Source organism: Saccopteryx leptura, chromosome 3, assembly GCF_036850995.1.
Source record: "Saccopteryx leptura isolate mSacLep1 chromosome 3, mSacLep1_pri_phased_curated, whole genome shotgun sequence".
Classification (NCBI taxonomy): Eukaryota; Metazoa; Chordata; class Mammalia; order Chiroptera; family Emballonuridae; genus Saccopteryx; species Saccopteryx leptura.
This window is the reverse complement of record NC_089505.1, coordinates 161,525,783-161,540,486: the sequence shown is the minus strand read 5'-3', so window position 1 is coordinate 161,540,486 and position 14,704 is coordinate 161,525,783. Positions and strand designations below refer to the sequence as shown.

General features: G+C 33.8%; 1 protein-coding gene across 12 annotated transcripts in view; it reads left to right on the top strand.

Moving 5' to 3' along the window:
* Nucleotides 1–14,704, top strand: part of ODF2L (outer dense fiber of sperm tails 2 like) — a 79,982-nt gene that overhangs the window by 35,988 nt on the left and 29,290 nt on the right. For 10 of the 12 annotated variants that reach the window (XM_066376713.1, XM_066376705.1, XM_066376711.1 and 7 more), the window contains exons 3-8: nucleotides 433–565; nucleotides 1,171–1,296; nucleotides 2,716–2,775; nucleotides 2,899–2,970; nucleotides 3,509–3,625; nucleotides 11,573–11,758. In XM_066376713.1, coding sequence (XP_066232810.1) covers nucleotides 433–565; nucleotides 1,171–1,296; nucleotides 2,716–2,775; nucleotides 2,899–2,970; nucleotides 3,509–3,625; nucleotides 11,573–11,758 — 694 coding nt within the window. The remainder of the gene's footprint in view (nucleotides 1–432; nucleotides 566–1,170; nucleotides 1,297–2,715; nucleotides 2,776–2,898; nucleotides 2,971–3,508; nucleotides 3,626–11,572; nucleotides 11,759–14,704) is intronic. The other 2 variants (XM_066376707.1, XM_066376712.1) reach the window with 2 other exon arrangements.

The following is a 14,704-nucleotide window of genomic DNA, read 5'->3' as shown; positions in this document are numbered from 1 at the left end:
CTGAGGGAATTTATTTCTGAACAGCACTAAGTTTCAAGAAATGGTTTGGGACTCAGGTTTAGAAAGATAAATCTTTTGGGTTTGGAGTAAGGGAGAAGGAAGGGAAGAAAAAAAATACAAACACTCCCACAAATTGTTTTACAAACTAGAAAAGGGGTGTTGAATAATTATCAAATGGCTCAGTCAAAACATTGCTGTTGGTGGTCTTTGTGCTTCATATATCTTATAATTTTAAAAACTTTCTGTTTATAGTAAATATAGAAAAAATATATAGAAAACTCCGTTATATTTTTAGTGACAATTTACTGTTACATTTTGCAGAGCAATTTATGCAACTGTAATATTTAGTTAAATTATACTGAATATGCATACAAATATGCCTGGTTTATATGAGAGATTTAACTTAAATTTTGTTTGTATATATCTACTTAGTGAAAAGCAGGACATCCTAAATGGAGGGAATGAGTTGGCAGCAACATTTAAGGAAGCTGAGTTGGCAACTTGTTCTGTAGAATTACTTTTACCATTATTTAAGGATGCCATTGAAGAAATTAGTTTTGAAAATGTGAGTACTTGACTTGTGAGTATATAATGAAATGCACTAACTGAGGTCTCATATCATAGGCTCACATACTGGTATTTGATATAAAAATGCAGGCTTACCAGTGTTCTTTATTCCACAAGTCTTTTCCTCAAAGATAAGCTTAGGCAAGCATCTGATAAGAGGCTAAGCTAGAAACCATATATTGAATACTTTGGTGCTTGACTTATCTGAAGTTGAATTAGTCATCTTTTCTCAAGACTGAATTTAAAACCAAAATATTCTGAAAGATGAAATATATCAATTTTTTTAATATTTTGTGGAATAGTAATCTCTAAAATTTCAGTGTACTAAAGTTTGAGTTGGGGACAAAAAATTTATTGTATTCTATTAATTTTATTAAAATAAATGTTTGAAATACTTTAGGGTTTAAGCTCTTATTTTGATTTTACTATAATGTACTGTGTAACAATTTCTATAACTATTAATAAACTTGGCAACATTTACTATTACTATGTAAAAAAGAATGATTTGTTATTAGGAAAAAGTATTCTTTGATAATCGTAACATTATGTTTTAGAGTGTCTTAATGCTATGACTTAAATATGTGGTTCTTATATTTTTGTCAGGTTAATCTTCCTATATCCAATTTGGAGAAGATTTTTAAACAGAAGGAAATATTAACGAAGGAATTAGATACTTTTAAACGTGTAAAACAAGATTTAGAACATCTTAGAAAGACAGAATACCAACAAGTAAGGAACATTAACCACTAATTTAGTAGTGATATTTCTCACTTGAAGGCTATGTTATTTTTCAAACTGTTGAAATTAAAATATTGGTATATTTGAAATGGAAATAATTATTGAATTTTTGTTTGAAATGGCAATCATTAAACTAACCCCTATTTTTAATGTTTCATAAATAATTCTACATCATAACAACATATTTTTATTATCTATCTCAAAACTTTATTATTTGTTGTAATATTATAATTCACTTCAGCCATTTACATTAAAATACTCATAGAATTTAAGCTGTTATATACATTATATTATACCTACATTCATTCGTGTATTCTTTTTTGTAACAGTTTTATTGTAATATAATTCACTTACCATACAATTCATCTATTTAAAGTGTAAAATTCAATGATTTTTAGTATAGTTAAAGAATTCTGTAGTTATTATCACAATAAATTTTAGAGCTTTTTATAACTACAGATGGAAACTCCATGCTCTTCAGAAGTTCACCGCCCATCCCCAGCCACCCCTCTAAGCCTGTTAGCTATTTTCTGTCTCTGTGAATTTACTGATTCTGGACATTTTATATAAATGGAATAATTTAATATGTGGTTATTCATACTGCCTTCTTTCACTTAATAACGTTTTCAAGTTTCATCTATGTTGTAGCATGTATCAGTGTTTCATTCTCTTTATTGCTCAATAATATTTTGTTGTCTGAGTATACCTCTTTTATTTATCCATTTCTCAGTTGATGGCCATTTGAGTTTCATCTGCTTTTTGGCTGTCGTGAGTAAAGCTGCTGTGAACATTTATTTATAAATTTTATGTACCCAGAGAAATGAAAACATGTATGCCAAGCAGTTCCACTGTGTGACCTTGTAGAACATATGGATGGGCTTCATAAAAGTTCATGAACTCTCTGAAATTGTGTGTACAATCTTGCATTACATGTACATGCATATGTGCTTTTAGGTGAAAGAGATCATAGCTTTTCACATTCTCAAGCAGGAGTATAACACTCAAATACATAAACATTCTTCTGTTCTCATTTCAAATGTCTATGTAGAATTCTGTTACTGATTTACCATAATTAAAAATAATTCTTATTAGTGAAATTAGGTTGTTTATAATTTTTACCTATTTATTAACAGTACAGTGAGCTTCCTCTGTATTCAGAATTTTTGTGATTTTTATGTCATTGGCTTGTACTTTTTGAGATGTTATATAGAGATTAAAATGAACTAATTTCATGAATTGCAGACAAAACGTTATTTGGAACATTTAGGCAAAAATCCTTCTAATGTTATCATTTTAAAAAATCTGAACAGTGCATTGTAGTTGTTCATATTCATTTTTTAATTGATGCTTATTCTACTTTTTTATAGAGAAATATAGTTTGTGAGCACTGATTTATAGCATTTTTTTCAGATCAGTAACAGTTTATCCAACATGTTAAAGAAGCTAACTGATAATGAAAGTGAAAATACTGTAAGTCCTTTCACACTTTGTGTCTATTCTTCTGACATTTTTGTTTGTGTGCTGTTAGACTCTATAAAATTAACCAATACTTAAGTTATGGTATTCCTAACTTTAACATCATATTTGTTGAAGGATCTTAAGAAGAAGGTATTTGAAAAGGAGACTTATATCCAAGAACTTTCTTGTTTGTTTAAGAATGAAAAGGTAAGTAGATTTTGAGCTTAATTCATTTATTTTTTTAATATTGACTTCTTTTCCATATTTTTATTCTGGCTCCCATATCCTCAGAAATAGGCACAAAAGGGTTTTCAGATTATTTGAAGATTCTTATAAGTTTTATGAAATAGCACATCTTAATTTTTTTTTTACAGTTTTTTTTCTTTTAGATCATTATGGTGTTTCTGTCAGGGTTTTTGGCTTAAATCACTATATGTTAGGAAGAAACTATGAGTAAATTTGTATTGTAGAGCATTTTAGACATAGCCATAATTTTACTTAGGAACATAGATAGGAATTCTTAAAAAGAGATGATTATCGGGAGCCATTAAATAAAAGGGAGGAGGAGAAAACGTCCCAAATAGCTTTATATAAAATGCATTTGTAACAGGGTGGGTGTTGTTGCGGTTTATGTAGTATTACTTTGCTTTTTATCAGATTTTAGATCATGTCTAAATACAGGTAAAGTCAAAGATTGTGGAGAAATATATCAAATAACACTTTCTTTTTGTTTTCTCTATTTTAGGAAAATGCTTTGAAAGCCAACCGTTTTTCACAGTCGGTTAAAGTAGTACATGAACGACTACAGCTCCAAATTTGTAAAAAGGAAGCAGAGAATGATAAATTGAAAGAATACATAAAGGTTATAAATTTTCATTTTTATAGTTTATGATAAATTCAGTGATCTACTCTAAAGCCTTTTCTTTATTCTGGAATTTGTTGATTTTGAAAGAATTCAGCTTAAGTGTTGCCGTGGAAAGTGCGTTATTTGAAGCAAATCTGAATCTTAAGATTTCTGAGCTGGCTAAAGATTTGCCTCCATATCCTAATATAAAAATTCTATCTCTTTTAACACCACTCTAGGAAGGATTTGTAGATCTCGAATCACTTAGAAAACTTTTTTCATTATATAGTTAACTTATGTTTCTTGTGGATGATTTGTAAAATATTAAAGAGAAAATTAAAACAGCTCAAAAAATACTGAAACCAGTGTTTACATTTTGGTATACAGTATTTCAGTTCTTTTGGTATATCTGTGCATACACATGTACACACATACTTAGTAAACATTCAATAAATGTTTATTTTTGTATGTGTTACTAATGGTAATAATTTTAAAATCAGATATTTCAGATTAGGTGTTTCATAATCAAATAATCTCCTTGTTATCTAGAATTTTAGCAGTATAAATAAGGGGAATTTTTTGGTTTAGACAAAGTGGATTAAATATTCTTTAGGAAGCCTCACATTCACTTGTGATAAGAATTTGAGGATGCTAGGATATGACTCAAGCTATCTGGATTTGCTGTTATTATTTATGCCAAAGGAAAACAAGCAGAGTTCTATCTCACTTTCTGAAGAGAGGTGGACCAAGACAAATCCTCCTGAGTGTCAGGACTTCTGTGTTAAACTTGTTTGCTTTTGTTCCCCTGAGTCTTCCTTAGCTGATGTCAGAGATTTGTGGCACATATTTTAAGAGTGCACTTGGGTTTTGTTTTGTGTTTTCTTCCTTCAATGACAAAAAGCTTTTCCTATCAAAGGGACATTGACAGGCTTGTAGAGGATGTAAAATTTGCCCTCTTCCCTTAAGTGTGCTTATGCACTTTCCCCCATAGATTCCTTGTGTTCTTTACATCAGTGTCCTGGGGCACTGCATATGAACTAGACTTGCTTTTGCATTGCTCACCATGATAAATACAAGACAATACATGTGATTTAATATTTCAAATAATAACCTACTATAATTTATCTTATACAATTTTAAATCATGTCTTCAAATAGCAGTTGGAAAAGGTTTTTTTGTTTGTTTGTTTTTTAATTAAGTGAGAGGCATGGAGGCAGAGAGAGAGACTAGTGCATGTGCCCTGACCAGAATCCACCTGGCAAGCCCCCTACCAGGCAATGCTCTGCCCATCTGGACCTGTGGCTTTGTTGCTGGGCACCTGAGCCTTTTTTTTTTAAGTGCCTGAGGCGAGGCCATGGAGCCATCCTCAGCACCTGGGTCCAACTTGTTTGAACCATTTGAGCCATGGCTTCAGAAGGAGAAGGGAGAGAGAGATAAAGAGAGAGAGAAAGAGAAGCAAGAAGAGGGAGGAGGAGGAGTGGAAAAACAGATGGTCCCTTTTCCTGTGTGCCCTGATGGAACTTAAATCCAGGACTTGCACACACCCTGCCAATGCTCTACCGCTGACCAACCGACCAGGGACAATTAGAGAAGTTTTGGAAATTCTTTTCTTCAGTTTTTTTTTATTAATTTTAATTTATTGTGTTTACATGGATTCAAGTGTCCCACTGAATATAACTCCCTCACCTCCCACCCCTGTGTCTCTATTTATACCACTTTTGCTCTGCTCCGCCTAACTCCATCCACACTTCCTTCTAGGATTTGCTGTTCTGTTATCTGTATCTTTGTGTTATATATGTAAAATTTTACTAATTCCTTCACCTTCCCTCATCCCATCCCCTCATCCCCCTTCCCTCTGACAGCTGTCCCTCTGCTCCCTGTGACCCCGTCTCTGCCTCTATTCCCTTCCTCAGTTTACTTTATTCATTAGATTCCACATATAAGTGAGATCATATGATATTTGTCTTTCTCTGCCTGGCTTATTTCACTTAGCATAATAATCTCCAGGTCTATCCATGCCATTGCAAAAGGAAAGATTTCCTTCTTTTTCATGCCCCATAGTATTCCATTGTGTATATGTACCACAACTTTTTAATCCACTCGTCCACTGACAGACACTTGGGTTCTTTCCACATCTTGGCTATTGTAAACAATGCTGCCATAAACATGGGGGTGCATATCTTCTTTAGAATCAGTGATTTGGTGTTCTTAGAATATATTCCTGAAAGTGGGATAGCTGAGTCAAAAGGCATTTCCATTTTTAATTTTTTGAGGAAACTCCATACTGTTTTCCACAGTAGCTGCACCAGCCTGCATTCCCACCAGCAGTGCAGGAGGGATCTCTTTTCTCAACACCCTTGCCAGCACTTACTCTGTGTTGATTTGTTAATAAGCACCATTCTGACAGGAGTAAGGTGATATCTTATTGGGTTTTAATTTGCATTTCTCTAATGATTAGTGATGTTGAACATTTTTTTTATCTGCTTATTGGCCATCTGTATGTCCTCTTTGGAGAAGTGTCTATTCAGTTCTTTTGCCTATTTTTTAGTTGGATTGTTTACCTTCCTGATGTTGAGTGTTAGAAATTCTTTATAAATTTTGGTTATTAACCCCTTATCAGACATATTGGTGAATATGTTCTCCCATTGTGTGGGTTGTCTTTTTATTTTGTTCATATTGTCTTTTGCTGTGCAAAACCTTTTTAGTTTGATATAGTCCCATTTGTTTATCCTGTCCTTTGTTTCACTTGCCCATGGAGATAAATTGGCAAAAATATTGCTACGAGAGATGTCGGAGAGTTTACTGCCTTTGTTTTCTTCCAAGATGTTTATGGTTTCACGAGTTACATTTAAGTCTTTTATCTACTTTGAGTTTATTTTTGTGAATGGTGTAAGTTGGTAGTCTAGTTTTGTTTTTTTTTTGCATACCTGTCCAATTTTCCCAGCCCCATTTATTGAAGAGACTGTCTTTATTTACTCCATTGTATGTTCTTGCCTCCTTTGTCAAATATCAACTGACCATAAAGTTGTGGGTATATTTCTGGGTTCTCTGCTCTGTTCCATTGATCTGTATGCCTGTTCTTATGCCAGTACCAAGCTGTTTTGAGTACAATGGCCTTGTAATATAACTTGATGTCAGGAAGTATGAGACCTCCCACTTTATTGTTCATTTTCAAGATTACTGAGGCTACTCATGTTCCTTTTTGGTTCCATATAAATTTTTGGAATATTTGTTCTATATCTTTGAAGTATGTCACTGGTATTTTAGTAGAAATTGTATTGAATTTATAGATTTCTTTGGGTAATATAGACATTTTAATGATCTTTATTCTTCCTATCCATGAACACGGTATATCCTTCCACTTGTTTGTATCTTCCTTGTTTTCTCTTTTCAATGTTTTATAATTTTTCGAGTACAGTTCTTTTACCTTCTTCATTAAATTTACTCCGAGATACTTTACTTTTTTGTTGTTGCAATAGTGAAGGGGATTGCTTCCTTAATTTCTCTTTCAGACAGTTTATTGTTGGTATATAAAAATGCCACTGATTTCTGAATATTAATTTTATATTCTGCCACTTTGCCAAATTCATTTATCAAGTCTAGTAGTTTTTTGACTGAGATTTTAGGGTTTTCTATGTACAGTATCATGTCATCAGTAAATAATGATAGTTTTACTTCTTCTTTTCCAATTTGGATGCCTTTTATTTCTTCTTGCTGTCTGATTGCTGTCGCTAGGACTTCCAGAACTATGTTGAATAAGAGTGGTGAAAGGGGGCACCCCTGCCTTGTTCCTGATCTTAAGGGGATTGCTTTTAATATTTCCCCATTGAGTATGATGTTGGCTGTGGGTCTGTTATAGATGACTTTTATTATGTTGAGGTATGTTCCCTGTATTTTCTCTTTGCTCAGAGTTTTGATCCTAAATGGGTGCTAGATTTTTTTCAAATGCGTTTTCTGCATCTATTGATCTTATTATGTGATTTTTATCCTTCCTTTTGTTTATATGATGAATCACATTGATTAATTTGCAAGTATTATACCAGCCTTGCCTCCCCAGAATAAATCCTACTTGATCATGATATATGATTTTTAAATGTATTTCTGGATCCAGTTTGCTAATATTTGTTGAGAATTTTAGCATCTAAGTTCATCAGGCATATTGGCCTATAGTGTTCTTTCTTTGTGTTTTCTTTGCTTGGTTTTGGAATGAGGATTATGCTTGCCTCATAAAAGGAGCTTGGAAGTCTTCCCTCCTCTTGAATTTTTTGAAATAGCTTGAGAAGGATAGGTGTTAGTTCTCCTTTGAATGTTTGATAAAATTTGCCTGTAAAGCCATCCGGTACAGGACTTTTATTTGCTGGGAGTTTTTTGATAACTGTTTCAATTTCATTTGTTGTAATCAGTCTGTTTAGGTTTTCTGATTCTTCCAGATTGAGTTTTGGAAGATTGTATGTTTCTAGGAATTTATTCATCTCATCTAGGTTGTCCAATTTTTTGGCATATAGATCTTAATACTATTTTTTTATACTCCTTTGTATTTCTTTGATGTCAGTTGTTACTTCTCCACTTTCATTTCTAATTTTATTTTTGGATTCTCTCTCTTTTTTTCTTGGTGAGTGTGGTTAAAGGTTTGTCAATCTTATTTACCTTTTCAAAGAATCAGCTCTTGGTTTCATTGATGTTTTGTATTGATTTTTTTGCCTCTTATGTCATTTATATCCAGTTTGATCTTTATTATTTTCTTCCTTCTATTTCCTCTGGGCTTTATTTTTTGTTTTCTTTCTAGTTATTTTAAATGCAGGGTTAAGTTGTTTATTTGAACTTTTTCTTGCTTCTTAAGGTATGACTGTAATGCCATGAATTTCACTCTCAGGACTGCTTTTGCTGTATCCTATAAATTTTGAGTTGTTGTATGTTCATTTTCATTTGTTTCAAGAAAATTTTTTACTTCTTCCTTGATCTTGTTGTTAACCCATTCATTATTTAATAACATGCTATTTAGCCTCCAAGTGTTTGAATGTTTTTCAGTTTTTCTATTGTAGTTGATTTCTAGTTTTATGCCATTGTGATCAGAGAAGATGCTTGATATGATTTCTGTCTTAGATTTATTGAGACTCTTTTTGTGTCCTAACATGTGGTCTGTCCTAGAGAATGTACCATGAACACTTGAAAAGAATATGTAGTCTGCTTTGGGTACAAGGATCTGAAGATATCAATTAAATTCAGTTGATCTATTTTCTTCAATTTAAAATGAAATATTAAGAGACTTTTTTTTTTTTTTTTTTGTATTTTTCTGAAGCTGGAAACGGGGAAAGACAGTCAGACAGACTCCCGCATGTGCCCAACCGGGATCCACCCGGCATGCCCACCAGGGGCGACGCTCTGCCCACCAGGGGGCGATGCTCTGCCCCTCCGGGGCGTCGCTCTGCCGCGACCAGAGCCACTGTAGCGCCTGGGGCAGAGGCCAAGGAGCCATCCCCAGCGCCCGGGCCATCTTTGCTCCAATGGAGCCTTGGCTGCGGGAGGGGAAGAGATAGACAGAGAGGAAGGAGGGGGTGGGGGTGGAGAAGCAAATGGGCGCTTCTCCTATGTGCCCTGGCCGGAAATCGAACCCGGGTCCCCCGCACGCCAGGCTGACGCTCTACCGCTGAGCCAACCGGCCAGGGCTTAAGAGACTTTTTTTTAAGGTAACAGTCATTCTTTATATCTCTGATATTTTGAAGAAAGAATGTAAGGTTAAAATCTTAAGATTTTGCATTGGCAGTCTTATAATACTTTGAATTCAATTACTTTTAAAAAATTTAATGGTTTAGAAAGGATTAGAAGAAGTTGTATTAGGTTTCTGCTTTTCAACATTTTGTCTCAACAAACATTTTTGGAATTTAAGGCATTAAATAATTGTGGGTCAGAATTCAATTCTTTGATTTAGATTTAACAAGTTATTAGAATAAAAACACAATGAACTTAGTTTGGCAACATAAATTGCAGTTTTTGAGTATTGTTGACTCAATTCATTATATTGGGTCTTTAAAAATATAAATTAATTTTTAATTCTCTGAAAACTACCCCAAAGATACTTTAAAGCCATGTCTTTCTAGATCTTTATAATGTAGCAATTAGTTAGAGTATTTTCAAATTTTAGCAGAGACAGAGAATAATTATCCTTATATTTTGCAGTATAATAGTTCTTTGGAAATGCAAAAAGTCAAATAGTTAACTTTAAGTATGCATCTCTTCATTTGGCAAATGACTGCGAGGTGTTATTTATTCTGAAACAATAAAAATAATGTGGAAATTTCAGTATACTCCATAGTAGTGCTTGAATGTGGGATGTGATCAACCTGGTGAGACTGTCTTGACTGGATCTTTGTTCAAAAATAATTCACTTCACTTTTGGTATTTCTAAAGGTTTGTAAAAGTATAACAATTATTCATGATGTGATGATGACATCCTGTGGTTTCCCAGAGGAATGACAGCTGTATTTCCTGTGGGGTCTTTGTTCACTTTGCACACTTACTGTACTCACTGCTCCTACTTGTTTTCCCCCAACTACTTATTAAAACATTTCCTGAGATTTTTTTAGTTTAAGATAGATTTTTAAAGACAATTTAAATATATTTGCTTCTCTAGTCACTTTTCAAAGATATCAAGTCTTTAAATTTTGTTTAAGATCTCAATTTTTGTAGAACTTATGAAGCAGTAGTTGGGGATCATAGAGTTAAGTAGTAAAGCCCCATTTACTACCATGACTTCTTTGATTTTTCAAAATTAAAATGATTGTCCAGTAAATGGGAGATTAAAACATAAATTCTGTAATAGTTTTACCATCTTCTCAGTATTACACGACTCCCCAAAAATGTGAAGGCATTAAAATCTTTTCTTTAAATTCTTAGATACTTTAATACTCAAATACTTTAAATACAAATTCTTAAAATAATTTTTTAAAAAAGTGGTCACACTAAATCATATCCACCATCGACTCAGCCTAATACCCTTTTTTTCCTTATGTCATCAAATGATACATCAAGAAAACAATCATACTATGTAACACCTTCAAACTCAATGGATAGAAACCTGCCTTCAAACATCTCTTTAACCTCTCTTATGGATCTGGTAGTCATTCATTCATGTAACTTGTTCAGTCTTAAAATAACTTCCACAAAGTTACTATTTATTGGGGAAAGCAGTACTTTTATTATCATTGATGAACCCTTTTAAAAAAAAATTTTTTTTCATTGATTTGAGACAGAGAGAGAGAAGGGAGCAGAGAAGTCAGGGGAGAGAGAGAGAGTCAAGCATCTACTTGTTCCACCTAGTTCCATTTAGTTGCGCACTCATTGATTGCTTCTCATGGGTGCCCTGACAGGGGGATCCAACCTGAGACCTTGGGCACCGGAGGACACTCTATCCACCGAGCAACCCAGCCAGGGCCAGTGAACTCTTTTGAGTGTCAAGGCATGTCCCTTAAGTTTAGTAAATTAAAATTTGGTAATTACGTGTATATTTATCTCATCCATACCTTTCATGATCTCCAGAGTTTGATTATATTTTTTGGTGAATTACCAATTCCTTTGAACTTTGTTACCTATTGTTTGAATTGTCTCCAGCTCAATTATTGTTTTTGATTTGAAATAACTAGTACTATGTGTAATAGTCTAGATGTGAAGTTCTAGTTAATCATGATAGTATTAAGGACGTTGATATTTGTACCATAGTCACCAATATAAGTATCTATACTAAGAGTAGCATTAGTTGTATGTAGACTTGTGTATTTTAAATTTGCATTCTATAACTGGTTACAGATAAACATTGGTAAAAACACCTGTTTTTCACTGTTTTGTTTTTTACTGATCATAAGATGAATCCTTTAATAACCTCATGTGGAAGATTATTTACATTTTTTGCAATGTTTACATAAACATTGGAGTTCTAAAATAGTTTACTTACTGCTAATATATTTTTAGAGCTTGGAGACCAAGATAGCCCAATGGAACTTGCAACTGCAAAAAAATAAGCATGAGACTGTAGCAATGAAAGAATCAAGTAGGCAAAAGGCTATCGCCCTGAAAAAGGCATCTAAAGTTTACAAACAAAGGTTTGAACATTTTACTGGAGACATTGAAAACCTTACTTCCCGGATTAGAGATCAGGTTAGTGTATACATTCTTTTTTACTGAACTATTTTATGTACTTGATTTATGTAGTTAATGTCATGATGCTTAATATAATAACTTTATTCTTAATGTTACTGGTACTAGAAAAACTACTTAGTTTTTTATTTTAGTCTTTATTTTGAGAGATTACATAAAATGTCAATTTTATATATTGAGTTATATCAGCATTTCCTTGGAAACTTGACTTAAAGACTATGTTAAATGTATCTCAAAGCTTTTATGGCCAATTAAGGGTAACATTTCATACACATTCCCCTTTGGAGATATACAGTATATATTAGCATATTAGAGGCCTTGAGAAGATTTTAGTCGAAGTGAAACAGTTTAATGAAGGGTATGGAACTCAGAGTTTCCCACCACTTATTTAACCACAGAACTCTTCTTTTACCCACAAAACAACTCTTGGAACTGATTCTGAGGAACACCAGTTTGGGAAATGCTGATTTCTGTTATTAGACCATATGACTTTATTCAGTAGTTCTTTAAACTCTGTAATTCATTTAAAATCATTCGCTGACGTAAACACACCATGTGAAAATTATCTTTGCGTGTAGCACAAAGTTGAAAATGGACTTAGTGCTTTGTTGTTTTTAATGAATTATTATAGTTATTCAAATACCAATTAATAAACTATTTATTCTTTTTAATGTCTCACTGGTAGCCCACCTCTTAGAACCTTATGTTAAGACTTAAAGTTAAGACTTACAGAATTACATATTAGAGGTTGTAAGGAATGAAAACAGACTTGCACAAATGCTTATGTAAACAAAACAACTTAATTATAAGCTCAAGTGTTAACATTTTAAGACTAATATTTAACTTTTACCTACATTCGGAAGAATTTAACTAGATAAAAGGATTAAGGACTAGGTTCAAACTGTAGAAAGCTGTAAAACAAGTTGAATGCCAGAAAATATTCTTGAGTGATAAAAACCAGTCAAGTCAATAATATTCTTGGGATTTTCCTATTTAAATAGTGTCACATCACCCATGCCCCAGGTTATGTAGCAGAGAAAGGCTCCTCCTCTTGTTAACGTTGTGACTTTGGGTAGGATACTTAAACCTCTCTAAGCTTCACTTTTCTTATCTATAAAATAGGGGATAATAATACTGCTTGTCTCACATGATTGCAGGGGGAAAAAATTTAAATAATATATGTCATAACACAGTGTATGGCCATACTGCAGTTTGTAACATTAGCCTCCTTTCTATCCCTCTAATGCATGGAGTTTGTGTCACTATTTTGTTTGCTGTTGCCTTTGGCTATAATGTTCTTCTTTGGCTCACACTAGCTGGTTTTATTTTTCTTTTTAAATTTTATTTAGACAATTAATTTTAACAGGGTGACATTGATCAATTAGAGTACATAGATTCAGAGAAAACATCTCCAGATCATTTTGACATTTGATTATGTTGTATACCTATCACCCAAAGTCAAATTGTCTTCCATCACCTTCTATTTGGTTTTCTGTATGCCCCTCCCCTCCCCACCCCCTCCCTCACCTCCCTTCTCCTCCCCCTAGTAACCACCACACTCTTGTCCATGTCCATGAGTCTCAATTTTGTGTCCTACCTATATATGGAATCATACAGTTCTTAGTTTTTTCTGATTTACTTATTTCAGTATAATGTTATCAAGGTCCATCCATATTGTTGTAAATAATCCAATGTCATCTTTTCTTATGGCTGTGTAGTATTCCATAGTGTATATGTACCACGTCTTCTTTATCCAATCATCTATTGAAGGGCTTTTGATTTCATCATTCAGGTACCTTTTAAATTGAGATCTCTTCAGAGGCACCTTCTTTGACCACTCCTTTTGAAGTAGTCCCCTTTATTTTTTATTTTTTTAAGATTTTTAAAAAATTCATTAGAGAGAGAGAGAGAGAGAGAAGGGGGAGAGGAAACAGGAAGCATTAACTCCCATATGTGCCTTGACCAGGGAAGCCTAGCAGGTGTCCCCAAACTACGGCCCGCAGGCCGCATGCGGCCCCCTGAGGCCATTTATCCGGCCCCCCTCCGCACTTCCAGAAGGGGCACCTCTTTCATTGGTGGTCAGTGAGAGGAGTACTGTATGTGGCGGCCCTCCAACAGTCTGAGGGACAGTGAACTGGCCTCCTGTGTAAGAAGTTTGGGGACCCCTGGCCTAGGGTCTTGAACTGGCAACCTCAGCATTTCAGGTTGACACTTTATCCACTGCGCTGCTGCAAGTCAGGCAGAATACTGTACTTCTGGATCTTCTGATTAGTGCTTATTGGCACTATTGTCATTTCAGTGAGTTTGTTTTTCTGTAGAATGTAGACAGGGGCACAATGGCTATCCAGCTCACTAGGTGGATTTGTAAAGTGTAGATTCATTTGACATTTATTAAGAGTCTGCTGTATGCCAGGCATTATTCAAGGCCCTAGCAATGAACAAAACAAACAAAAATCTCTACCTCTACAAGCTTACCTTCAAAGTGGGTAAGCTACTACTATCACTTTTATCTCTTTGCTGACAATACAGTGTTTGAAGGCCAGTGGGGGTGACCTCTACAAGACAGTTTTGCATTGTTATAAAATAAGACTGCATTATTAACCTGTGGAATTACAGAAATGCAGGCAGTTTCTATGTACACCAGAGGGCATTTTCTCCTCTGATGCTTATGTGGTTGTTAGTATCTTCTATATATAAAATACAAAATGAAAACTTCAATAAATAGAAAGGGCGTTATCTTCATTAAGATTAATTAGGATACATTGTTTGAAAATAGTTACAGCAACATCCTTAAAATGTTAAGTTGGAACTGCCACTGTGTGCATATGAAATAATAGTAACATAAAGATATTAAAATTTACTTTAAAACGTTCTTGTATTCAAAGTTGTATACTGAAACTTCCTCTAACAAAAGTTCTATACTTTTTAGGATATTTCCTTGTTTAT